This window comes from Bufo gargarizans, chromosome 1 (genome assembly GCF_014858855.1).
Source record: "Bufo gargarizans isolate SCDJY-AF-19 chromosome 1, ASM1485885v1, whole genome shotgun sequence".
NCBI lineage: Eukaryota > Metazoa > Chordata > Amphibia > Anura > Bufonidae > Bufo > Bufo gargarizans.
The window spans coordinates 381,179,891-381,205,887 of record NC_058080.1 but is presented as its reverse complement, the minus strand read 5'-3'; the positions used below and the strand labels follow the sequence as shown (position 1 = coordinate 381,205,887).

At 42.9% G+C, this 25,997-nt stretch overlaps 1 protein-coding gene across 2 annotated transcripts in view; it reads right to left on the bottom strand.

Moving 5' to 3' along the window:
- Positions 1-5,500: 5,500 nt before the first annotated feature.
- Positions 5,501-25,997, bottom strand: part of JAK3 (Janus kinase 3) — a 283,985-nt gene continuing 263,488 nt past the window's right edge. For both annotated transcript variants that reach the window (XM_044285317.1, XM_044285325.1), the window contains exons 22-24: positions 10,809-10,926; positions 9,962-10,072; positions 5,501-5,834 (exon numbers count right to left, since the gene is read on the bottom strand). In XM_044285317.1, the coding sequence (XP_044141252.1) occupies positions 5,676-5,834; positions 9,962-10,072; positions 10,809-10,926 (388 nt within the window). In that variant the 3' untranslated portion in view covers positions 5,501-5,675. The remainder of the gene's footprint in view (positions 5,835-9,961; positions 10,073-10,808; positions 10,927-25,997) is intronic.

Sequence of the window (25,997 nt, the reverse complement as noted above, 5' to 3'; positions counted from 1 at the left end):
AAAAGGTTTTTTTTGTCACCTTACATAATAAAAAGTTTAATAGCAAGCGATCAAAAAGTCATATAGCCCCCAAATTAGTGCCAATAAAACCGTCATCTCATCCCGCAAAAAATGAGCCCCCACATAAGATAATCAGATAAAAAAAAAAATAGAAAATGACTCTTAGACTTTAGAGATACAAAAATTTTTTTAGGGTATCAAAAAGGATAATATAGTCTAAAACCTAAATAATTGTAAAAAAAAAGTTGACTTATTAGGTATCGCCACGTCCGTAAGAATCTCCTCTATAAAAATACCCCATGACCCAACCCCCCAGATTAACACAGTAAAAAAAAAAAAAAAAATAGGTGCAAAAAAATTTTTTTTTTGTCACCTTACATAACAAAAAGTTTAATAGCAAGCGATCAAAAAGTCATATAGCCCCCAAAATAGTGCCAATAAAACCGTCCGCTCATCCCGCAAAAAATGAGCCCCCACATAAGATAATTGGCTAAAAGAAAATAAAAAAAATGACACTTAGACTTTAGAGATACCCAAAAAAAAAAGTTGTATCAAAAAAGATAATATAGTCAAAAACCTAAATAATTGTAAAAAAAAGTAGACTTATTAGATATTGCCGCGTCCGTAAGAATCTCCTCTATAACAATATCCCATGACCTAACTACCCAGATTAACACGGTTAAAAAAAAAACAAAAAAACGGTGCCAAAACCGCTATTTTTGGCACTTTTCCATTTCAGTCCGTTTTTTCCGGTAACAAAACAAGGGTTAACAACCAAACAAAAGTTAAAATTTATTACCCTGATACTGCAGTTTACAGAAACGCCACATTTGTGGTCGTAAACTGCTGTATCCGTAAAAGGGAGGCTGCAAAAGGAAAGGACCGACATGGTTTCTGGAAGGCCGATTTTGATGGCCTTTTTTATTGACACCATATCCCTTTTGAAGCCCCCCTGATGCCCCCCTAGAGTAAAAACTCCCTAAAATTGACCCCATCTAAGAAACTACACCCCTCAAGGTATTCAAAAATGATTATACAAACTTTATTAACCCTTTAGGTGTTCCTCAACAGTTAATGGCAAATGGAGATGAAATATCAGAATTTCAATTTTTGGTAACCTTACCTCACAAAAATGTAATATAGAGCAACCAAAAATTATATTTACCCTAAAAATACTCCCCCAAAAAATGCCACCTTATCCCGTAGTTTCCAAAATGGGGTCACTTTTAGGGAGTTTCGACTCCAGGGGTGCATCAGGGGGGTTGAAACAGGACACGGTGTAAATAAACCGGTCCATAAAAATCAGCCCTCCAAAAACCAAACGGCGCACCTTTCACTCTACGCCCCGCTGTGTGGCCGTACAGTAGTGTACGGCCACATATTGGGTATTTCTGTAAACGGCAGAGTCAGGGTAATAAAGATACAGTCTTGTTTGGCTGTTAACCCTTGCTTTGTTAGTAGAAAACATGGGTTAAAATGGAAAATAAGGCAAAAAAATGAAATTTTCCAATTTCATCCCCATTTGCCAATAACTCTTGTGCAACACCTAAAGGGTTAACGACGAATGTAAAATCAGTTTTGAATACCTTGAGGGGTGTAGTTTCTTAGATGGGGTCACTTTTAGGGAGTTTCTACTCTAGGGGTGCATCAGGGGTCTTCAAATGGGACATGGTGTAAATAAACCAGTCCATAAAAATCAGCCCGCCAAAAACCAAACGGCGCACCTTTCCCTCTACGCCCCGCTGTGTGGCCGTACAGTAGTTTACGGCCACATATTGGGTGTTTCTGTAAACGGCAGAGTCAGGGCAATAAAGATACAGTCTTGTTTGGCTGTTAACCCTTGTTTTGTTAGTGGAAAAAATGGGTTAAAATGGAAAATTAGACAAAAAAATGAAATTTGCAAATTTCATCCCCATTTGCCAATAACTCTTGCGCAACACCTAAAGGGTTAACGACGAATGTAAAATCAGTTTTGAATACCTTGAGGGGTGTAGTTTCTTAGATGGGGTCACTTTTAGGGAGTTTCTACTCTAGGGGTGCATCAGGGGTCTTCAAATGGGACATGGTGTAAATAAACCAGTCCATAAAAATCAGCCCGCCAAAAACCAAACGGCGCACCTTTCCCTCTACGCCCCGCTGTGTGGCCGTACAGTAGTTTACGGCCACATATTGGGTGTTTCTGTAAACGGCAGAGTCAGGGCAATAAAGATACAGTCTTGTTTGGCTGTTAACCCTTGATTTGTTAGTGGAAAAAATGGGTTAAAATGGAAAATTAGACAAAAAAATGAAATTTGCAAATTTCATCCCCATTTGCCAATAACTCTTGCGCAACACCTAAAGAGTTAACGACGAATGTAAAATCAGTTTTGAATACCTTGAGGGGTGTAGTTTCTTAGATGGGGTCACTTTTAGGGAGTTTCTACTCTAGGGGTGCATCAGGGGTCTTCAAATGGGACATGGTGTAAATAAACCAGTCCATAAAAATCAGCCCTCCAAAAACCAAACGGCGCACCTTTCACCCTATGCCCCGCTGTGTGGCCGTACAGTAGTTTACGGCCACATATTGGGTGTTTCTGTAAACGGCAGAGTCAGGGTAATAAAGATACAGTCTTGTTTGGCTGTTAACCCTTGCTTTGTTAGTGGAAAAAATGGGTTAAAATAAAAAATTTGACAAAAAAAAGAAATTCTCAAATTTCATCCCCATTTGCCAATAACTCTTGTGCAACACCTAAAGGGTTAACAACGTATGTAAAATCAGTTTTGAATACCTTGAGGGGTGTAGTTTCTTAGATGGGGTCATTTTTGGGTGGTTTCTATTATGTAAGCCTCGCAAAGTGACTTCAGACCTGAACTGGTCCCTAAAAATGTCGTTTTTGTAAATTGCTGAAAAATTTCAAGATTTGCTTCTAAACTTCTAAGCCTTATAACATCCCCAAAAAATAAAATATTCCCAAAACAATTCAAACATAAAGTAGACATATGGGGAATGTAAAGTCATCACAATTTTTGGGGGTATTACTATGTATTACAGAAGTAGAGAAACTGAAACTTTGAAATTTGCTAATTTTTCCAAAAATTTGTTAAATTAGGTATTTTTTGGTGCAAAAAAAAATTTTTTTTTGACTTCATTTCACCAGTGTCATGAAGTACAATATGTGACGAAAAAACAATCTCAGAACGGCCTGGATAAGTCAAAGCGTTTTAAAGTTATGAGCACTTAAAGTGACACTGGTCAGATTTGCAAAAAATGGCCTGGTCCTAAGGTGTAAAAAGGCTGTGTCCCTAAGGGGTTAAATATAGATGTTGACAAAAAATTTAAAAAATATGTTACATAAAAACCTGATTTAAACAACACATTCCTGACTCATAGAAGCACATGACTAAAAGGTGCTGTAATGACCGGCAACACACACAGGGAGGAAAACAGGGAAAGCCCTGCACAAGGGAGAGGGAAAGGTGGTGACCCCTAACTCACCTTGCAGCTGGTACCTGCCTGCCCTGTCGTCCCTAGACGGGTTCCTCACCCGTGCGGCGATCACGTGCCTAAACCCTGGCTTTCCCTGAAATGAGCCCTAGATAATGAACGGGCCGGTGGGATCGCTAGTCCTCACCACTGCACTAAGAGGGAAACACCAGGGAGAGGACAGACAAACACAGACAAACACAAACACCCAGGTGGACGGCAACAATTGTCCACAAAGGTCCAACAGGGATCCGGAGGGTAGCGTTCTAAGGCAACACTCAGAGAACACAGCAACACAGCTCCAGTGGGTCAGAATAGATGTCCAGGCAGGAAGCTCTATATCTGGCAACCAGAGAAGTGTGAGAGGGGAATATAAGGAGGATTGGGAGTGCTGGACAAGGAACAGCTGAGAGAAGGAGCTACGGATCCCTGAGTGAGCCAAAAGGGTTTGTAAAGCAAACTCAGAAAGCTACAATAAGGAAACTTCCCTATCTGACATAGAGCGTGCAGCCAACCGCTGCGACCTCCTGACCCCGGGTACAACGGAGTCAGGCGTGGCTCTTGACACCCTCGTGACAGGTGCCTTACGTCCACACACATTTTCCAAAAGCAATAATACAATTTTCCACTAGGTGGCAGCATAACCTCAGTGCAACCCACACATTTATAATGCAATACATTTATATCACAGTGTAGTACAGTGGTGGCGAACCTATGGCTCTCTCTGTGGGCACCCGGACCCTGAAAATAGTCTATGGTGTACCAATTTGCCTTAGACTTTTCCTGCCATTCATCAGCGCAGGGCGCACTATGTACAGCACAGGCAGTGCACTGAATGTAGGCAGGCTGTTATAGCCAAGTGATAAACTACATAGAAGATATACTATATTGGATTGTAGTATTCAGGTAACATTGCCATGTTGGCACTTTGCGATAAATAAGTGGGTTTTGGTTTTCAGTTTGGGCACTTGGTCTCTAAAAGGTTCGCCATCACTGGTGTAGTATATCTGCAGTGCATTTCTCAATGTCCCCAGTGAGAATTACATGCATATATCAGTCACATTCTGCCTAAGGTATATGACTCCCCCAGAGTGGCGATCACAGTCACAGACTACCTACAACATTTTTCACCAGAATTCAGCTATTTTCCCTGTGGTGTACACACAGCCAGATTCTTCCACAGATTGATTTCAGGATTAGTGATGAGCAGCCGGGGCTATATTCGAATTCGCAATATTTCACAAATATTTTGTAGAATAAATTTGCGAATTTCGAGAAATCGAGATTAGTTTATTGAATGCGATAAATCGGCAATGTAAAAATCGCGTAATGCGAATTCGTTACGCGAAATACAGGCATGGTCACTTTGGCTACATTTTTCAAGCTGGTATAAGTTTCCTGAGACTGGATAAAATGGTTGGCACGGCAGAACATTAGAATAGCTTTATATGCAGATAGAGTCAAGTGCTCCAATATATTCGCGATGGCGCTAATCGGCAATGATTAGAATATTTTATCGCACTACGGGCAACTTCACATTTTAGCAGGTCTGACTACAGATTATTAATTGGTGCACTAAGTATTGTTGTGAACTTGACATTGCTTCCTTCTCATAGGCCCACAAGCAAGGAGGAGAGAGGAATCATGTCTTCAGATGGAAAAAAATACTGAATATTCGATATAATGAATATATAGCACTATATTCTAAATATTCGCGAATTCTCTAAGTGGCAATATTTGCGATAAAAATTTGAATATTCGTGCTCAACACTATTCAGGATGTCCCAGCTGTGTGTCATCTTAAGATAAGCCTATTTTAGGGGGATCCTTCCAACAAAAAGGAATTATCCGAAGGGGATAGCCCTTTCAAATGTCAGCATGAGGGATATGGCACTAAATGACAAAACACCAGGAACAGGCCACTTAAACATTGCCTAGTAGGGGGCTGTAAGCAAAACCAGTGAAAGCTGCAAACAAGCACTGCACCCATGCATAGTAGTGTCAACCTGCGTTCAAGGAGAATAACGTGTCTTGTAACACATTTTAAAATATCTTTATTTGTTGATTTAGAATCTAGTACATGTACATTTATTAGGATTTTAGCTTTAGCGGGAATGCACAGAAAGTATTTCAGGTGGAATACTTGTGCTCTTGCATTTGTGTTCATTGTAAATATTTACACCAAATGATAACATACAGTATGCCTTCAATTCTAACTGAACTGAAACTCGGCTTCATACATGTTGCCGTTCCGAGTGTTGGGCACGCTCTGATATTCTCTGCGGAGCTGTTCACACTGATTCTCTAGAGCACTGAATGTTGGCCGCTCAGATGGTTGGAATGACCAGCAGGACAGCATCATCTTATACACCTGTAATAAACATAGACGTTACGTCTATACAACAGAGTGGCTAAATGCACATCAATCTGGTGGAGGGTTGTTTCTGCAATTTTCTCTCATTTTAACAGCTGACAACACAGTTTTTTTGTACTTGGTCATTCAGTTTCATCAGTTTAGAATTCTTAAAAGGGTTGTCCACATTTAATAAAACATAGCTGCTTTCTTCCAAAAAACAGCACCACCCCTGTCCATGGGTTGTATGCAGTAATGCAGTTCTGTCCCAATAAGGCCTCCTTCACACGGCCGTCCTGTGCATTGGGGACCGCAAATTGCGGTCCCCAATGCACGGGCAATGTCTGTGCGGCGGCCGGGACAGATCGAGAGCCATTCAACTTGAATGGGTCCGTGATCCGTCCGCACCACAAAAAAATAGAACATGTTCTATTTTTTTGCGGTGCGGAGGCACGGACAGAAACACCATGGAAGCACTCCGTAGTGGTTCCATGAGGTCACGTCCCTCCGTCCCGCACCGCAGCTCCGGATTGAGGACCCATTCAAGTGAATGGGTCCGATTAGGTGATGCGGGGAGCACACGGCCAGTGCCCGCATATCCGCATTACGTCGACGGCCGGGCAACGGCCGTGTGCATGAGGCCTAACTCCAATGGAGCTGAGCTACAAAACCACACACACACATCACGGACAATGATTGGTGCTGTTTTTGGTAGAAAGCAGCTATGTTTTCTATTCCTGCACAACCTCTTTAAAGAGCCTCTGTCAGTATGATCAAACCTATTCGGCCTCTTTCACACAGGCATTGCAGGTGCGTTGGGGGAAAATGCGCAATTTTTCTGCAAAGCAGCATGTTTGGTACCCAGACACGAACCCGAACTTTTTCACAGAAGTTCGGGTTTGGGATCAGTGTTGTGTAGATTTTATTATTTTCCCTTATAACATGGTTATAAGTGAAAATAATAGCATTCTTAACACAGAATGCCAAGTAAATTTAAGGATGGAGGGGTTTAAAAAAAAATAATAAAAAAAAAATGAAACTCACCTTATCCACTTGTTCTCGCAGCCCGACTCGTCGTCTTTCTTCTTCTTTGAGGACATGGGCGGAAAAGGACCTTTGGTGATGTCACTGTGCTCATAACATGGTCCATCAGCATGGTAATGGATCATGTGATGGACCATGTGATGAGCGCAGTGACATCACCAACGGTCCTTTTCCTCCCATGTCCTCAAAGAAGAAGAAAGAAGACGAGCTGAGCTGCGCGAACAAGTGGATGAGGGGAGTTAAAATATATATATTTTTTATTGTTTAACCCCTCTATCCCTAATTTACTTAGCATTCTGTATTAAGAATGCTATTATTTTCCCTTATAACCATGTTATAAGGGAAAATAATAATGATCGGGTCCCCATCCCAGTCGTCACCTAGCAACCACTCATGTGCACAGCCCCATTGACGTGAATGGGTCTGAATTCAGTGGGGGTGCAATGCGTTCACCTCATGCATTGCACCCGCGTTTTATCTTTATGCAAATCAGGCAGTTAGAGCACCAAGGTACAGGCTGTTCCGTTCCGCAAAAAACTGAATGCACATGGACGTCATCCGTATTTTTCGCGGATCAGTTTTTTGCAGACCGCAAAATACATACGGCTGTGTGCATGAGCCCTTAGGCTGAGTTCACACTTAGGCCTCCTGCACACAACCATATGGTTTTGCGGTCCATTTTAAACGGATCTGTTTTTAAGTTTTTTGTTTCAGTAGTGTTTCCGGTTTTGTTCCGCTTCTGTTCAGTTTTTCCGTTTGGTTTCCGTTTGTGATCCATTTTTTGCTGATCGGAAACGGAAGCATACAATAATGGTTAAACAGTAAGTACATAAAAAAATTGGGCTGGGCATAACATTTTCAAAAGTTGGTTCCACAAAAACGGAACGGTATATTATTATTATACACACTTATATAGCGCTACTAATTCCACAGCGCTTTACAGACATTATCATCCAACTGTCCCCAATGGGGCTCACAATCTAGGGTCCCTATCAGTATGTCTTTGGAGTGTGGGAGGAAACCGGAGGAAACCCACGCAAGCACGGGGAGAACATACAAACTCCATGCAGATGTTGCCCTTGGTCGGATTCGAACCTAGGACCCCAGCGCTGCAAGGCACCAGTGCTAACCACTGAGCCACCGTGCTGCCATGAAAGACATTCCGTATACATTCCTTTTTTTGCAGAACCATTGACTTGAAGGGAGCCACGGAATGTGATCTGCGGGAAATAGGACATGTTCTATCTTTGAACGGAACAGAAATACAGAAATACGTAAACAGAATGCATACGGAGCACCTTCTATATTGTGTGTTTTTCACGCAACGCAGGCCCCATAGAAGTGAATGGGGCTGCGTGAAAATCAAGTGCGAATGCGGTGCGATTTTCACGCATGGTTGCTAGGAGACGATAAGGATGGGGACCCGATCTTTATTATTTTCCCTTATAACATGGTTATAAGGGAAAATAATAGCATTCTTAATACAGAATGCTAAGTAAAATAGTGATAGAGCAGTTAAAAATAAAAAACAATAATAAACTCATCTTAATCCACTTGAACGCTTAGCCTGGCATGTAACATAGTAACATAGTGTATAAGGCCGAAAAAATACATTTGTCCATCCAGTTCGGCCTGTCATCCTGCAAGTTGATCCAGAGGAAGGCAAAAAAAAAAAAAAACTGTGAGGTAGAAGCCAATTTTCCCCACTTTAGGGGAATAAAAAATTCCTTCCCGACTCCAATCAGGCAATCAGAATAACTCCCTGGATCAACGACCCCTCTCTAGTAGCTATAGCCTGTAATATTATTACACCCCAGAAATACATCCAGGCCCCTCTTGTCTTCTTTCTTTTTTGATGAAAAATACCTGTGGTTACGTCACTGCGCTCATCACACGGTTCATCACATGGTCCATTGCCATGGTGATAGACCGTGTGATGGACCATGTGATGAGCAAGGTGACTTTATCAAAGGTCCTTTAGCCAGGTCCTGAAGAAAGTAGAAAAAAGAGGAGATCCGCTACACGACCAAGTGGATGGGGTGAGTTAAATTAGTTTATTATTTTTAACCCCTCAATGGACATTTCACTAAGCATTCTGTATTAAGAATGCTATTATTTTCTCTTATGACCATGTTATAAGGGAAAATCTACACGACACCGATCCCTGAACTTGTATGAAGAAGTTTGGGTCTGGGTACCAAATATGCTGATTTTTCTCCCGTGCGTGCAAAACGCATTAAAACAGCTTGGCACTCGCGCAAAAAAATTGCGCATTTTCATGCAACGCACCCGCATCTTTTCCTGCGATGCCCGTGTGAAACCAGCCTAAAACACAAGAAAACCTGGGCAGGATGGTTGTTCAGTGGGGTCTTGCAGCACTGAGGTCCTAAGTTTGAATCTGACCAAGAACAACATTTGCATGGAGTTTGTATGTTCTCCTCAAGTTTGTGTGGGTTTCCTCCCACAATCCTAAGACATACTGATAGATAACCTAGATTGTGAGCTCCATGTGTGATGCTAATGTCTATAAAGCACTGTGGAATATGTCAGAATTAAAGTATTTGTGTTTGGACAGAGCCAGACCTATTAGGCTACTTTCACATTAGAGTTTTCAATTATTGAGATATATAATAGGATCCCAATAGCGGAAGAAAACGCTGCAGTTTTGTCCCCATTCATTGTCAAAGGGGACAAAACTGAACTGAAAGAAACGGAATGCACCAGAATGCATTCCATTCCATTTGGCTGCGTCTCCATAGCGGATAGAATAATGCTGCAAGCAGCGTTTTTCTGGCCGCAATGTGGTGAGGAGCAAGACGGATCTGTCCTGACACACAATGTGAGTCAATGGGGACGGATCCGTTTTCTCTGACACAATAGAAAACGGATCCTTCATGGCTATAGAAGACATAATACAACGGATCCATTCATGACAGATGCATGCAGAAGCGTTTTTGCAGATCCATGACGGATCCGCAAAACACGCTAATGTGAAAGTGGTCCAACTATTAGCCAGGCTGTAAAGAATGTACAGGGAGGGAAGAGCGATTACGTACAGACTGAGGTGCGGCCAATGTTCTGGATGCTGTGATTGATCTTACCTTAACTGGGCAACATGCTGGAGAAAACAATCTTTTCTCTGCTCGTAACAGTTCCACAAGCCCACAAACTGTTTGCTGAGAATTATGTGATCCCATCATACGACGATATTCCTAGAAAAAATGTATATTTAGTAAAAATAATGTTTTATTAGAATTCCCATAGAAATTTCAATTTCTGTTTAACCCTCCTCTTATGTTAGGGTCAGAACCGACCCGTTTTCAGGTTTTGAATGTCTATAAGTATCACATAAATTTGTTTATTGCATCAAAATTTTTTTTACTTTGTCAGGAACCTCTATTTAAACAATGTAATAGAAAAAGAATCCTTTTCACTAAATTATAAAATACTGTGGTTAAAATTAATACGTTTATGGTGTTAGGGTCAATTCTGACCCAGTTATAATATAGGATTATAGGACACTAATAAACCCTCTCTCTGCTTAGTAACACTGACAGCCAATCACCTCTCAAACCTGTGAGCTGTAGTTAGGTAGAGGCCTATCTCTTTGCCTGCTTGGCTGCTTCTCTAAATAAAGTAAAGAAACATAGGACCAATACATTTCAGAGTTGCTGACTTGCAGAGTAATCATCTCCAATATGCAGCATGCAAGAGTGAGAAGATTTAGAAAGGTCTAAGGGGTCACACCAAAAATATTAAAACCGATCTTTTCAAGGATAAAGAAGCCTAACCAAGAGGTAAGAAACAAATTGGATGAAAAATAATTGTTCAGAGGGTATTTTATGGCTGATTTAAGACACGGGTCAAAACCGACCCGTTAACATCATGGATAGTAACAGAAAGCTAACATAAGAGGAGGGTTTTAATGTCTCAGTGGCAGTAACTTACAGCCGAAGGACTGCAGCTTCTTTCACAATATGTAAACAGTTCATAAAGAAGGACTCCAAAACTCCAGACGTCTGACTCCCGAGAGTAAATATTGTCTGAAAGTGATTCCGGGGCATGCCTGAGAGAATGAGATGGTTAACGGACCACATACCCAGTAATATTTCCTTTTAAAAGCAAGTTTTAAATACCTTGATGATAGTTCATCAATCTACTTAACCAGTTGTTTCATGCAATAGAGAGATTATATCCTTCTTTGCCATATTAGAAAACATAGGCCCAAAAACTGTCTAAAAAAAGTAGAACAAAATGGCACAAATTGGCATTTTTCCACACGCTTTTCCAACATGCTTGACAAGGGGGCAGGGCTTAGTAAAAAGTGGTCAGAGCTTTTCAGGAAAGGGCCCAAGACGCACTATTTTGCCCGGTCGCTCCAGTATTACTACATTGATGACACCACGTCCATTATTCAAGTGACTGCCAATCACTGGCCTCAGTGGCCACATGCCATTCACACATACATAACTGCTGAGGCCAGTGATTGGCTACAGAAGTCACGTGAACTATAAACAGCATGAGACTGAGGCAGCCCAGCAAGGGCTGGATTAGTGGGGTGCAGAGCAGCAATGCTGGAGTGATGGGACATTTAATAATGAGTAGCCTTTTTTCTTTATTATATACTGTGCCCCGGCTGTATGCTCATGTTTTGAAAAACTCAAAAAACTCCTTTAATATCCAGGAGAACCATGATGATTCTCTAGTAATTGCCCTGGGCTTTGTAATATACCCAGATATTTCACGTTTCTTCACATTTCTCTCCTGATAATCTCCTGATGTTTGCTGTAGGTCTGGACTTCTTTATAAATACATAAAAAACAATGGACTCTTTGCAAAGCTGTATAAGTACTTTTAACCACTTAATGCAAAATGCCATAACTGTAAGTCATTTGAATGTAAAGGATGTATGAAGTGAGCTCATAGGCTGAGCCTGTTCTATATGCGGTGGGTGCTGGCTGTGTAATATTGCTGACACCCACTGCAAAGGACCGGGATCAAAGAAAACTGTGATCCTGGTCAATAAACCCCTCTAAAAGGTTAGACAGTGGGAAGGTTCCAATCTGTTACTTTGGCAGCTGAGGCTTAACAGCATGGCTTAACAGAATTCCTGTTCAAATCCCATAGATTGCAATAGTATTCTATTGCAGTCTATGGTTAAAGCGATCAAAAGACTGCATATTCAAGACCCAAAGGGGACTAAAAATGACAGTAATAAAAGTTAAAAAAACATTTAAAAAGTATTAAAAATTTAAGTCACCCCACAATTTTACACTTAAAAATAACCAATAAAAAAAAATAAGCGGAATTAGTATTGCTGCATCCAAAGATTTCCGAACTATTAAAATGTAAAAATAAAGCAGCACCAATCAAAAACTCCACCAAAAATGGTCCTTATGCATAAATTCAAATTCAAACCACCTAAAAAGCATGTGTCATGATGGATTTACTGAGTAAAAGAAAAGGGGGACATCTGGTGGATATATTGTAACCGTCCCCAGCAATGTAAATACACAAGATATGTACCCAAGTAGATAAAAAAAATAAAAGCCAAAAGTAAGGGCTAAAATGGATATGTATGTGACCACAGTTATAATATAGTACTCCCCCATAGTGGGTGAAAAGCAGACATACAAGAGACAGACCTTACCAATATTAAAAGACTGAAATAAAATTGGAATGCCTGCCACCAGGAGTCCCACCCGTCCTGACGCATTTTGTTAAGAAGCTTTGTCTAGGGCAGGGGTGGCGAACCTATGGCACGGGTGCCAGAGGCGGCACTCAGAGACCTCTCTGTGGGCACCCGCAACCTGGAAAAAGTCTATGGTGTACCAAAATGCCTTAGACTTTTCCTGCCATTCATCAGCGCAGGGCGCACTATGAACGGCACAAGTGACGCATTGAATGAAGACAGGCTATTATAATAAATGATAAAATACATGGAAGATATACTATATTGGACTGTATTGGAATGTTGGCGCATTGCGATAAATAAGTGGGTTTTGGGTTGTAGTTTGGGCACTCAGTCTCTAAAAGGTTCGCCATCACTGGTCTAGGGGTTGGTTACTGCAGTGGGAAGCTCGCATTTAACAGCACTAACCAATAGGCAAACTCATACAGTATATAATTACTTACAGCATAGTGGAGGGCATAACTCCACAAAATTGGCACATTAAGAGCAGTTACAGAAATAATGAATAAAAAGTGATAAAGTGATCAAAATGTCATACAGTATTTAGCACAAAATGATACCAATAAAAACTACAGCTCGTCCCACAAAAGCCAAGCCTACAAACAGCTCTGTAGATAGAAAAATGATTGGTGTCAGAATATGGTAAGAACATTAGTAGTAAAGCATAATAACCATGCAAGGCAGGTACAGTATGTAAGTACAGGCTGGAAGGCCAGCAGATGGTGCTGGAGTCAATAACCAGGCACTGGTGGAAAATAAATACAGCCAGACAAATCCCAGTGCAAAGCTTTCCCAATAGCAATGTGTGCATAGCGGCAATGGTGAGGGTTGTAGTATTCCTTCTCTCTGTCTTTCTTAAAGTCTCTCTCTCTCTTTCTCTCTGCAGAATCCAAGGCTGGTAATTAAAGGGGTTATCAGAGAAATGATAATGATGACCTATCCTCAGGGCTGGGGTCCAAGTCCAGGCACCTCTGCCGATCAGCTGTTTCAGGGAACCACTGTGCCTACCAGAGCTCTGGTGAGCGATGCAGGCTCCTGGCAGCTTTCCAAGGACAGTGTACAACATATAGTGTCAGTGCGTGGTATTGCAGCTCAGCCCCATTGATTTGAATGGGGCAGAGCTGCAACTAGGTCATGTGACCAATATACAGTGATGTCACTGGCCTAGGAAGAGGCTGCAGTGCTCAAGGCCTCTACGAACAGCTGACCGTCAGGGGTCCCGGGTGTCGCACCCCTGCAGACATGATACTGATGACCTATCCTGAGAATATCTTTTTCTGGATAACCCTTTTAAAGGTTCTTATAAATGCTTCTGTAATTCTCAAGCTGAGGGATACAGATGTAAAACATGCCTTGCCAAACCATCTCAAGGTGTGGAAGGGTGCATTGGCAATATTCCCTCTCACAGCCAGAAAGTCTCTATCAGCCTTAGGGCTAGTTCACGCGACTGTTACCGTATTGCCGCCCGCATACGGCGGGTCCGCAATACACGGGGCACCGGCCGTGTGCATTCCGCATTACACGGATGGGGACCCATTCACTCTGGGGTCCACAGCACAGGCACGGAGGAGCAACGGTGTGTAAACGAGCCCTTAAGGCCTCTTTCACACGGGCTGTGCACACGAACGGTGATTTTCACGTATCACTTGTGCGTTGCGTGAAAATCGCAGCATGTTCTATATTCTGCGTTTTTCACGCAATGCAGGCCCCATAGAAGTGAATGGTGCTGCGTGAAAGTTGCAAGCATCCACAAGCAAGTGCGGATGCGGTGCGATTTTCTTGCACAGTTGCTAGAAGACGATCGGGATGGGGACCCGATCATTATTATTTTCCCTTATAAAAAAGGGCTGGAGGGGTTAAAATTTTTTACAAAAAATAATATCTCACCTTAATCTTGATCGCACAGCCCGGCTTCTCTTCTGTCTTCTTCTTTGGAAAAGGACCTTTGATGACTTCACTGCGCTCATCACATGGTCCATCACATGATCCATCACCATGGTAAAAGATCATGTGATGGACCATGTGATGAGCGCATCAAAGATCCTATTCCTCAAAGAAGAAGACAGAAAGGAAGCTGGGCTGCATGATCATTTTTTTTTTTAACCCCTCCAGCCCTATTGTACTAAGTATTCTGTATTAAGAATGCTATTATTTTCCCTTATAACCATCTTATAAGGGAAAATAATAAAATCTACACAACACCTAACCCAAACCTGAACTTCTATGAAGAAGTCCGGGTTCGGGTCTGGGTACCAAACATGCCGATTTTTCTCACGCGTGTGCAAAACGCATTACAATGTTTTGCACCCGTGCGAAAAAAAACGCAAGCATGGAACGCAATCGCAGTGAAAACTGACTTGTTTTAGTGTCAAAATCGCACCATTTTCCCTAAACGCATCTGTCCCCAATCCGCAGCGCCCGTGTGAAAGAGGCCTAAACGAACACAGTGACTTGCTATCTGACTTTAGTGCACAGTCTTGGAGATTTTAGACCTTCTAATCTTACTTCTCTTTCTGGAACACTTTGGATACAGTTGCTTCTTTAGCTGCAAATGCCTCAGAGATGAATCTTTTCTGGGCTTCGGCCTAATATTGAGGATCAAGCACATACAGGACCTATAGAACTTAGTTCTGGGATTTCTCACTTCTTTCTGGGATTCTTGTCCCCACCTATCTCTTGGTTGAACTTGATGGACTTATGTCTTTTTTCAACTGTATTAACTATGTAACTATGTAACCTCTGAGTAGCTCTGCTTCTGCCTAGGGGCATACCCAGGTCCATCTCCTAGCATTCTAAAGTGCTGAGTCAAGGTATGAATCCTAATCTATCCATACAGTACCACTGAGTAAGCATATACATGTATAGTAAATCTAGACATTTCAGATAATCAGATAACAATTCAAAAATTAATAGGCTATTTATCAAACTGGTGTAAAGTAGAACTGGCTTAGTTGCCCAGAGTAACCAATCAGATTCTACCTTTCATTTTTCACAGCTCCTTTGGAAAGTGACAGGTGGAATCTGATTGGTTGCTATGGACAACTAAGCCAGTTCTACTTCACGCCAGTTTAATAAATGACCCCATACATCTTTTGCAGTGACTCTGTTTTGGGGTACTGCATTTCTATTGAGAAAGCACGCAAGTCCTTCTTCCTGACAGCTTTTCCTGAATAAAAACTTGTGACACTACGGAATCAAATAATAGAAAGCTATATTTCCCCATCTCCCATATACTATAGTGCTTAGAGCATAGTAGAACTGACAGATGCAGTTTATGCTAAGTATTAAAGTTATCCCCTATCCACAGGATCAGTGGGGGGTCTGATGGCTGGGACTCCCATGGTCCTATGTTCCTGTCATGACAAACATATGCCCTGCTGCTCCGTTCATTCTCTATAGCACTGCTGGAAATAGCTAAGTGCTGTACTTGATTACCACCGGCAGTCCCATAGAAAATGGATGGAGTGGCAAGGCGCATGGGACCCCCGTTCTTGGGATTTGTAGGGGCCCCAGCAGTCTGACCCCCATTATCAGTTAGTTATCTCCTATCATATGGATAGGGGATAAAGTTAAAACTTTCCGCACAAACCATTAGGCCCCTTGCAGAAGAGCGTGTCCGGATTAGGTCCAGATCCGTTGCGGATGCGTTCAGTGAAAACTGCTCAATTTTGCAAGCAAGTCCATTCAGTTTTGTTTGTGATCGCGTTCAGTTGTTCAGTTTTTATCGCGCCGGTGCAATGCGATTTAATGCGTTTTGCACTCGCGTGATAAAAAACGGAATGTTTACAAACAACATCTCTTAGCAACCATCCGTGAAAAACGCATCGCATTCACACTTGCTCGCAGATGTGATGCGATTTTCACGCAGCTCCATTCACTTCTATGGGGCCAGCGTTGCGTGAAAAATGCAGAATATAGAACATGCTACGATTTTCACACAACGCACAAGTGATGCGTGAAAACCAACGCACATGTACACAGCCCCATTGAAATGAATGGGTCCGGATTCCGTGCGGGCGCAATGCGTTTGCATCACGCATTGCACCCGCGCGGAATACTCGCTCATTTGAAAGGGACCTTAGAGGCCTATTTTGTCTTTCAAGATGCAGCAGTTTTTATTTATTCATCCCTGTATGCCTATATAACCATCTTATTTTTCTGCCAATGGAGCCATATGCAGCCATTTTTTTTTTTTATGTGGGGAAGCAATTCCATCATTACCTGGTTTTATATTTTACGCTATTCACTGTACAGTATTAATACCATTTTAAGTTAACATTTTTGTCTATACCAGATATGTAATTTTATATTATATAACTTTTGCACAACACAAGCAATTTTCATAGAAAACCCCAAGAGTCATGACTTATTGATATTCCAAGAGTCTAACTTATACATTTTTCATCAACAGAGTTTTTTTGTTTTTTTTTGCAGGGCACATATTTTTCAATATTTCCATTTTGGGTTATATATAATTCATGAAGTAACTTTCATTCTTTTTTTTAGGGTTTTGTCGGAACAAAACAAGTTTTTATGCCATCTACCGTGCAGAATGAATAACATTTTACATGTATTACAGTGGCCGATACAAAGGTGGTAATTAAAAATATTAATATTTTTATATTATTTGTCATTATTTTTGCACTATATGTACTTTTAAATGGGAGTAAATGGATTTTAGTTTTTTACTTAAACTTTTTTTTTTAAATAAACTTTAATACATTGCAGGACATCTGCATTATAATTAGAGATGAGCGAATCGAATCCCACGAAGTGGAAGTCGATCCGAATTTCAGTATAAATTCGATTCACCTAGAAGACGAATTCCTCCGTGCTTCGCGTCAGCGAGTCGATTTAACCTGCAATAGTATAAAAACAAAAAAATTCAAACTTACCTCCTCCATCTTGCTTGAAGATCTCGGCCGAAATCCCATGCGGCGTGTGATTACCGTACATCATCACGCTGGCGTGATTACGTCATACGTCACCACGCCAGCCAGCATGATGACGTAATCTCGCTCCACACAGGATTTCGGACGAGATCTTTAAGCAAGGTGGTAGCAGCCAGCCCATCGCGAGCAAATGGAAGCAGTAAGTTTCATTTTATTTATTTTTTTATTGTTAATTTTACACTCAGATGCTGCGATCATGTATGAACGCGGCGTCTGAGGGGTACAATGACGGGGGCGGCCCTATCGCAGATCCCTGTCATTGCATGCACTAATTACAAAAAAATGCGCTTCGTGACAGTAATTAGTCACAAAGCATTTTGTGTGGAATTCAGCGAATCAGCCAAATTTAATTTTTAAGAAATTTACTCATCTCTAATTATAATGTATTACTGGGGTTATCCAAACTATTAAACATTCCCCCAATGCCCAGGCCCGTCATATAGATTATACTTACCCCACTCTCTGGCATCCGCATCGCTGTATCTCCCTGTCGTGCGTATCAAAACATCCAGCGATGGGGGGAGCAACCAATAGCAGGCCTTGATGGCTGACGCTAGGGAGATGCAACGGCGGCCATGCAGGGTTCAGGAGCGACGTGGGTGCTGGGGAATGGGGTAAGAAGTACTAGTGTACCAACCAACCTGACATTGTTCTGCATTACAGTTACTGTAAAATGTAATTTATTAAAGACTATTAGAGACTAAGACTAATAGAGACTATTGTGCTTGATGTATTGTCCTGGGTCACAGTTCTGGGATGTACTGTTCTGGGTCACAGTAGTTTTCTACTGACTCTTGACTGCTCAAACAATTTTTAAGATTGAATTAAATAAAATCAGAGACTACTGTGCCTGATGTATTGTTACAGTTATATTTAGGGAAGAGCGAATCGACTTCGGATGAAACATCCAAAGTCGATTCGAATAAGCTTCGTTCTAATACTGTATGGAGAAGGAGCTCTGTACAGTATTAGAATGTATTGGCTCCAATGAGCTGAAGTTATTGCTTTGCGAAATCTTGCGAGACTTTGCGCAATAACTTTATAAATTAATTTCTACTGTAAAAAAACATTTCCCAAACCTGGGTTCGGTTCCAAGGTAGCACTTGGAACCAGTGGCGTAGCTATAGGGGTCGCAGAGGTCGCAATTGCGACCGGGCCCCTAAGTCAGGGGGGCCCATAGGGCCCCCCAGAAGAGATGGACTAAAGCGGGCCCCGCAAGTGGTTTTGTATTACATGCGGCGGGCCCTCCTTATATTTTGAGTGGCACTGGCTGCGCTGCGCTTACTTGTCAGCGCGAGACCCGTGACCTCCGCGGCGGGTCTCGCGGGATTACAGCAGCCAGGAATGACTAGCCTGCCGGCCGCCTCAGCCCTCAAGTGAGAAGAGCGGAACAAACAAGAGTAGGTAGACTTTTTTTTTAAATGTAAAAAATGGCACACACCTGCGTCCAGCTTCATACGGAGGGGGGACATGAATGATGATCAGTGGTGCCGTGAGGCAGTGTGTCTGAATTCAGAAGGGCCCTGACCGGCCATAATAGGGCAGCAAGTAATGAGGGGGCAAATGAAAATGAAATACTCTGTGGGCAAAAATCAAAATGTATAGAGGGAGTGGGCGGGGGCAACATTAAATATAGTAAGAGTCTCACTATATTTCATTTTGTCCCCATTCCCTCTATATATTTGAATTTTTTTGCCCACTGAGTATTTCTTTTTCATTTTGCCCTCTCATTATTTGCTGCCCCTGGCTGTCCTCATATGGCGCGGGCCCCCCCTTTCTGAATTCAGACACACTGCCGCACGGCACCACTGATCATCATTCATCCCCCCCCCCCCATCCCTCATATGAAGCCAGTGTGGGCCATACATTAAAAAATAAATATAAAATACTCTAGTGACTAGAGTATTATTATATTTTTTTATGTATGGCTTCATACAGAGGGGGGGAGGGTATGGGTAGGGACAGAGGCTGGCGGGGGGGGGGGGGAGGTCTGGTAGCAAAGGCTCGCGAGGGGGGCCCCAATTCAAAGTTTGCCCTGGGGCCCATAGAACTTTAGTTACGCCCCTGCTTGGAACCGAACCAGAGTTCAGGAAATGGTCTTTTACAGTAGAAATTAATTTATTGTGCAAGTCTTGCGAGACTTCGCAAAGCAATAACTTCGGCTCATTGGAGCCAATACATTCTAATACTGCACAGAGCTCCTGCTCCGTACAGTATTAGTGCAGTGTCCCACTCAAGTAACCGTGGGCCCCGCAAACGTGTTTTTATCCTGTATTAATGTCATGTGATATGCCTGTATTTTGTATTTTATCTCCTGTCATATTCTCCATGTCACAATGTGATTTTACATGCAAATATCCTTTACACAGGCATAGTCAGGGTGCACTACACTCGATTCTCCACAAGATGGAGCAGTGTCAGTCTGTATAGCTTAGCTCAGACCTAAGTTAGGCTGTGTGTGTATAGCTTAGCTCAGACCTAAGTTAGGCTGTGCAGTTCAGTTCCTGGTTGAGGTAAATCCAAACCAGTGCAGATGAGCTCAGGTAAATCCAAGTGAGAGTTCAGTTGAACGCAGTTCTCTCAGGAGCCTACAAGAAAGCAACAGCCATGTAGCTGAATATCTGGAGGGAGACCCCTTTCTAGCCTCTCTACTCTGTCCCTGTCGGCTCCACAGCCCAGGGTTAAGGCCTGCAAGTATTCTTCCTAGAGGTGAGCAATCCACTCCTATAGATCGCTCTTCCAGGGTGACCAATGTCTAAACTGCATGCAGCCGAGTATTTAAGGAATTATCACGTTTATGCAAGACAAAGGATTAGCAAGATAGTCATTACCTGAGGACTTATTAGGCACCTTTGTAGTAGGTGTAGGAGACAGCATGAAGCATCTACATCTCCAGTGTAAATCCTGAGGACAGTCAGGCCAACTGTCAGAAATGCATTGGAATAGAAGTTTCAGGATTCAGAAAAGCACCTTTTTAGTCAAGGATTAGGATCAGGCCGGAGTTTTGACCAGTGTAAGACTTTCATTATTACCAGCCTAGTCTGAGCAGTAGCTTTCTTATGTATTACAAGAGCCTGTACTTCATTGAGGATTTGCATTTCCCTTTCCCCATATGTATAGGAGATTGTGCTTGATGCCGGATTGTCTCAAGAGACTGTTTAATGCCTATGGATGTATTGTAATCAAGAGTCATCATCAGTAAAGAGCCATCTGGAGTTTCACCCTGCTTGCCTCAGACTCAAGTTCCTCAATTAACACTATAGTAAATGGTTGTGTAAGAGGCAGCCCTGATCATCCAGCAACATTTCCAACACATATATATATAGCAGACTGTCATGTTTCCCTCCAGCCACCAGAGGCCACTGTGGCTGAGTAGGACAGTGAGAGGAGTTGTTTCCAGAGGACAAGGAGTTAAGTGTTTTTCCCGGGCTGAGCAGAGAGCCTGGGCTGAAGGTGTCTGGGTACACAGGAAGAAGGACGCTGTGCACTGAGAGGGAGATCCACAGGGAAGATTAGAGCGATTTCTCCCTGCCTGCTGTGACACAGTATCTGTGAGCTGTCTGCTGTAGTGTGAGGCACTTACCAGAGGAACTGTGAGTGAATTCCAGGCCCTGCCTGATTACACGTCCAGAGCTGCTGATTATCTCTAACCAGAGTTACAGAGACTACAAAGAGAGGCCAGAGCTGAGCCACGCTGAAGCAAGCAAGCAAGCAACCAGATCGGGACCCAGACTGTATCTGCCTGCATGTGCCGGACACCGAACTGTGAGTGCACTGATGCTAACCTGAGCTAGGGCATAGTGGAATAGGATTTAGTTTAGTGCACCGTAGAGGTGCACCCCGGGTAGCGGGGACAGATAGGACTACCTAGAAGAGAGTAGCCTGCTATTGTCTGTACTTGTGTTTGTGATTCATTTGTGTTCTTTATGCAAATTTCCATTATCTTTATTGTGAATTCTCAAGCTGTTCATATTGTAAATCTGCTTCTCCGGCAGTTAGAGTTCTCTTTTAATAAAGCCGGTTTCTACTTCAGCCTCCTTGTCTGCTGCACTGTACTTGAGTCCTGCTCTACGGTCTCTTCCTCTGCTGACCGTTACAGTTGTACCTCCATACAAAAGGTACTGGCATCACGATTACAAGGGACATTGCCACTGGCACATTAATACAGACCATCAAGGGCACCTCAAACCAACATCTGGCCAGTGTCCCTTACACCAGAGCGTGCCCCAGAGAATCCTTGTGCCATTCTCCTTTTCACTTATGCGTAACATAACCGTGAGTAACCAGAACTGTATTCACCTCGGCCCACCTATTGCTCACACCGTGACCTCACGTATAATTCCCCTGCAAGGTCTGGCATACTGCATTAGAACAAAGTTTTATGCGAATTGACTTTGGATGTTTTATCCGAAGTCAATTCGCTCATCCCTAGTTATATTGTACTGGACTCTGCTAAACAATGCAGTGTACTTTTAGTGAATAGCCTGTGTGATTTGTTTTTATCTTGATAAGTAGCATGTTAAAAAGAAAATGTCTAGTAAAATGGATGGCGTAATATAAAATCAAACACCAGTGAGAATGCAGGTGGCTGTAGTGCAAGTAGTAACAGCAGCACTGTCAGAACCTGCCATCTGCCCAGTAGTTACAGATAATATATAATCATGTGGGAGGGGTTTGAGTCTGACAAAATTGGCAAAGATGATGATTGTGTGTCGGAAAGCACCTTTCACCTGGGTCAGGGTTACAAGGAGGCTGCCATGACATTAGAGAAAAAGGGTCATGACAATGACAAAGCAGAGCTAATGTATGCCCAGAACTTAAAAAAAACCTGTTAGGGACAGACCTACTTCTACTGTGGTCATCCTGGAAGCAGGTAATGGAACTGCTGCTGCCGTAGGCTCAAAAGCTGTCACACTTGGGGCAAGCTCGGGCAATGGTGGTGGTGGCAGAAATTTGGCAAGTGCTGCTGGTGGGGTGTAGGAATTTGTCTCTGCACTGCTAGATGACAGAACTATCACAGTGTGCAAGCACTGCAAACAGAAAACAAGAGACAAATGTAGGGAAAATCGTTTTTTCCGCACATGAAGTGGCATCACGCATAGGAAAATCAAACTGCAATGAGAACAAGAGTGTCCTCCTTCTCCCCGTCATTATTCTATGAGCCAGGCCACATCAACAAGAAGTGCATAGCTGTTGCTTGTCACCATCACCATCAACTGATCAGCTACTGCTTCTCCTGCTCAAACTCCTCCTTCTCTGCATTTGCGGATGCGGTGCGATTTTCACGCATGGTTGCTAAGGAGATGAGAGATGAGTGACCCGGGACCCCATTTACTTTATTATTTTCCATTATAACATGGTTATAATGGAAAATAATAGCATTCTTTAATACAGAATGCAAAGTCCAATGTCAATTGAGGGTTAAAAAATAATAAAAACATTACTCACCCCATCCACTTGATCGCTCAGCCGGAATCCTCTTCTTTGTTCTTCTTGAAGGACCTGCAAAAGTACCTTCGCTGACGTCATCGCAGGTCCTGATGAATGAAGATAGAAGGTCCTGGATGGGGTGAACGCAATCGCATTGCATGCCTATTCGCATGATTTTCCCCTTATGCACCTGCATCACATCCGGCCCTCACCCGCGGCGCCCGTGTGAAGGGGGCCTAAGAGAATGAGTAGTAACTACATTCCATTGTTTGTAGAAGTGATTGCCACTCACACTCAGAGACTTTTCATAATATTTCATTCCCTTCACCATAGAGTAAAAAAAAAGTCTGACTGAAAAATGTCATGCAAGAACACAACTAAGAACAAAAAAGAAAAACACAAAAACCTTTTCTATAGTTTTTTTTTTTTGTGGCAAAAAACAGCAGCCCATATGTGGAGTAGCCCTTAAAATCCTTTGACTTGAAAAATGAGAGTAAAATCTAAATAAAATAACTTGAATGATTTACCCAGTCATCTGTGTCTCTGCTGTTATTAATGCAAATTAGCTCCATTTCCAAAGAGAAAAGAAATCTGAGCCTCTAACTCCAGATGTAAGATAGATATCCTGGACCTTTTAAACAGGTCTTGAGACATAATTGAGGCTAGGTCTACACGACGACATTTGTTGAATGGATTTTTTGCGACTGTCGCGTCACAGTATGTCGCATGTTGCAGTGCGACACCATAGACTGCCATTATAAAAATTGTCGCGCGACATTGGTGCAACAAATGTCATCGTGTAGACCTAGCCTTAGGCCTCCTGCCCCTTGGTCGTGCTGCGGCCCGCAAATTGCGGCCCGCAAATTGGCCCGCATTCACTTTAATGGGTCCGCGATCCGGCCGTTCCGCAAAAAGATAGGACATGTTCTATCTTTTTGCGGCCCGGAAGTACGGGACGAAACCCCACGGAATCGCTCCATAGTGCTTCCATAGGGTTCCATTCCGTGCTTCCGTTCCACACCATTCCATATCTCCGGATTTATGGACCCATTAAAGTGAATGGGTCCTCATCAGTGATGCGGAATGCATACGGAACGGTGCCCGTGTATTGCGGATCCGCAAATGTGGTCTGCAATACGGCAACGGGAAGCACACGTTCGTGTGCAGGAGGCCTTAGGATTATAGCTGAACCAACACCTCAATGGCGCAAGCACAGAGGATCTACTGCTGCTTCCTTTGTGGATACTCGGACCAGCAGCACAGGGGAGATATCTGTCCCTGTCCTTTAGGGCTCGTTCACAGGACCGTGCCGTTTTTTTGTGGTCCGCAAATCGAGGATCCGCAAAACACAGATGGCGCCCGTGTGCCTTCCGCAATTTGCGGAACAGAAAAGGAGGCCTATTATAAAAATGCCTGATCTTGTCCGCAATACGGACAAGAATAGGACAGGATTCATACTTTTTGTGGGGCCACGGAACGGAGCAACAGATGCGGACAACACACAGAGTGCTGTCTGCATCTTTTGCGGACCCGTTGAAATGAATGGTTCCGTATACAGACAGTATGCGGAACGCTGAAAACAGCCCATATACGGAACGCAAAATGTTAAGGGAATGGGGGGGAGTGTCTTCAGCAATACAGCAACCTGGAGGGGAAGCAAGGATGAAAGAAGTGGTAATGGTGATGATGATGCTCGTAGTACCGTTCACAGTAGATTGCTCCATGCTGGCACTCCCTAGGGCCATGCAGTGACTGGAGGGGGCACCACTTCTTTCCTTGGGGCACGCCCTAGTGTTGTGGCTGCACCAAACCTGCTACTGCAAACGGAGCAAGTGATCCACTACCTCCCTGTTTACACTTAATCGATAAAATCGCAATGGCCCACAGCAATCACGTTTCAGTTCAAGGGGCTATAAACAGGCAGTTAAAAAATGGAACTGAGCACATTACTATACAGACTGAACACCAAGGGGCACCATTCTAATAATATAATTGGAATATCTCACAACTGGAGCATGTTTTGAAACAGAAAGTAAAGGAAAAAAAGGCAATTCATTGTACATGCTACATTACATATAATATATTAAACTAACATTTAATGTGCAGACAACCTTTTTAACTCCTTAAGGACACAGCCTTATTTCACCTTAAAGGAAACCTGTCACCGGGATTCTGTGTATAGAGCTGAGGACATGGGTTGTTAGATGGCCGCTAGCACATCCGCAATACCCAGTCCCCATAGCTCTGTGTGCTTTCATTGTGTAAAAAAACCGATTTGATACATATGCAAATTAACCTGAGATGAGTCCTGTCCCTGACTCATCTCACGTACAGGTAATTTGCATATGTATCAAATCGGTTTTGTTACACAATAAAAGCACACAGAGCTATGGGGACTGGATATTGCGGATGTGCTAGCGGCCACCTAGCAACCCATGTCCTCAGCTCTATACACAAAATCCCGGTGACAGGTTTCCTTTAAGGACCAGGCCTTTTTTTTGCAAATCTGACCAGTGTCACTTTAAGGCCTCATGCACACGACCGTTGTGTGCATCCGTGGCCGTTGTGCCGTTTTCCGTTTTTTTTCACGGACCCATTGACTTTCAATGGGTCCGTGGAAAAATCGGAAAATGCACCGTTTGGCAGCCGCATCCGTGAGCCGTGTTTCCTGGCCGTGAAAAAAATATGACCTGTCCTATTTTTTTCACGGCCAACGGTTCACGGACCCATTCAAGTCAATGGGTCCGTGAAAGAACACGGATGCACACAAGATTGGCATCCGTGTCCGTGATCCGTGGCCGTAGGTTAGTTTCATACAGACGGATCCGAAGATCCGTCTGCATAAAAGCTTTTTCAGAGCTGAGTTTTCACTTCGTGAAAACTCAGATCCGACAGTATATTCTAACACAGAGGCGTTCCCATGGTGATGGGACGCTTCTAGTTAGAATACACTACAAACTGTGTACAAGACTGCCCCCTGCTGCCTGGCAGCACCCGATCTCTTACAGGGGGATATGATAGTACAATTAACCCCATCATATCCCCCTGTAAGAGATCAGGGCT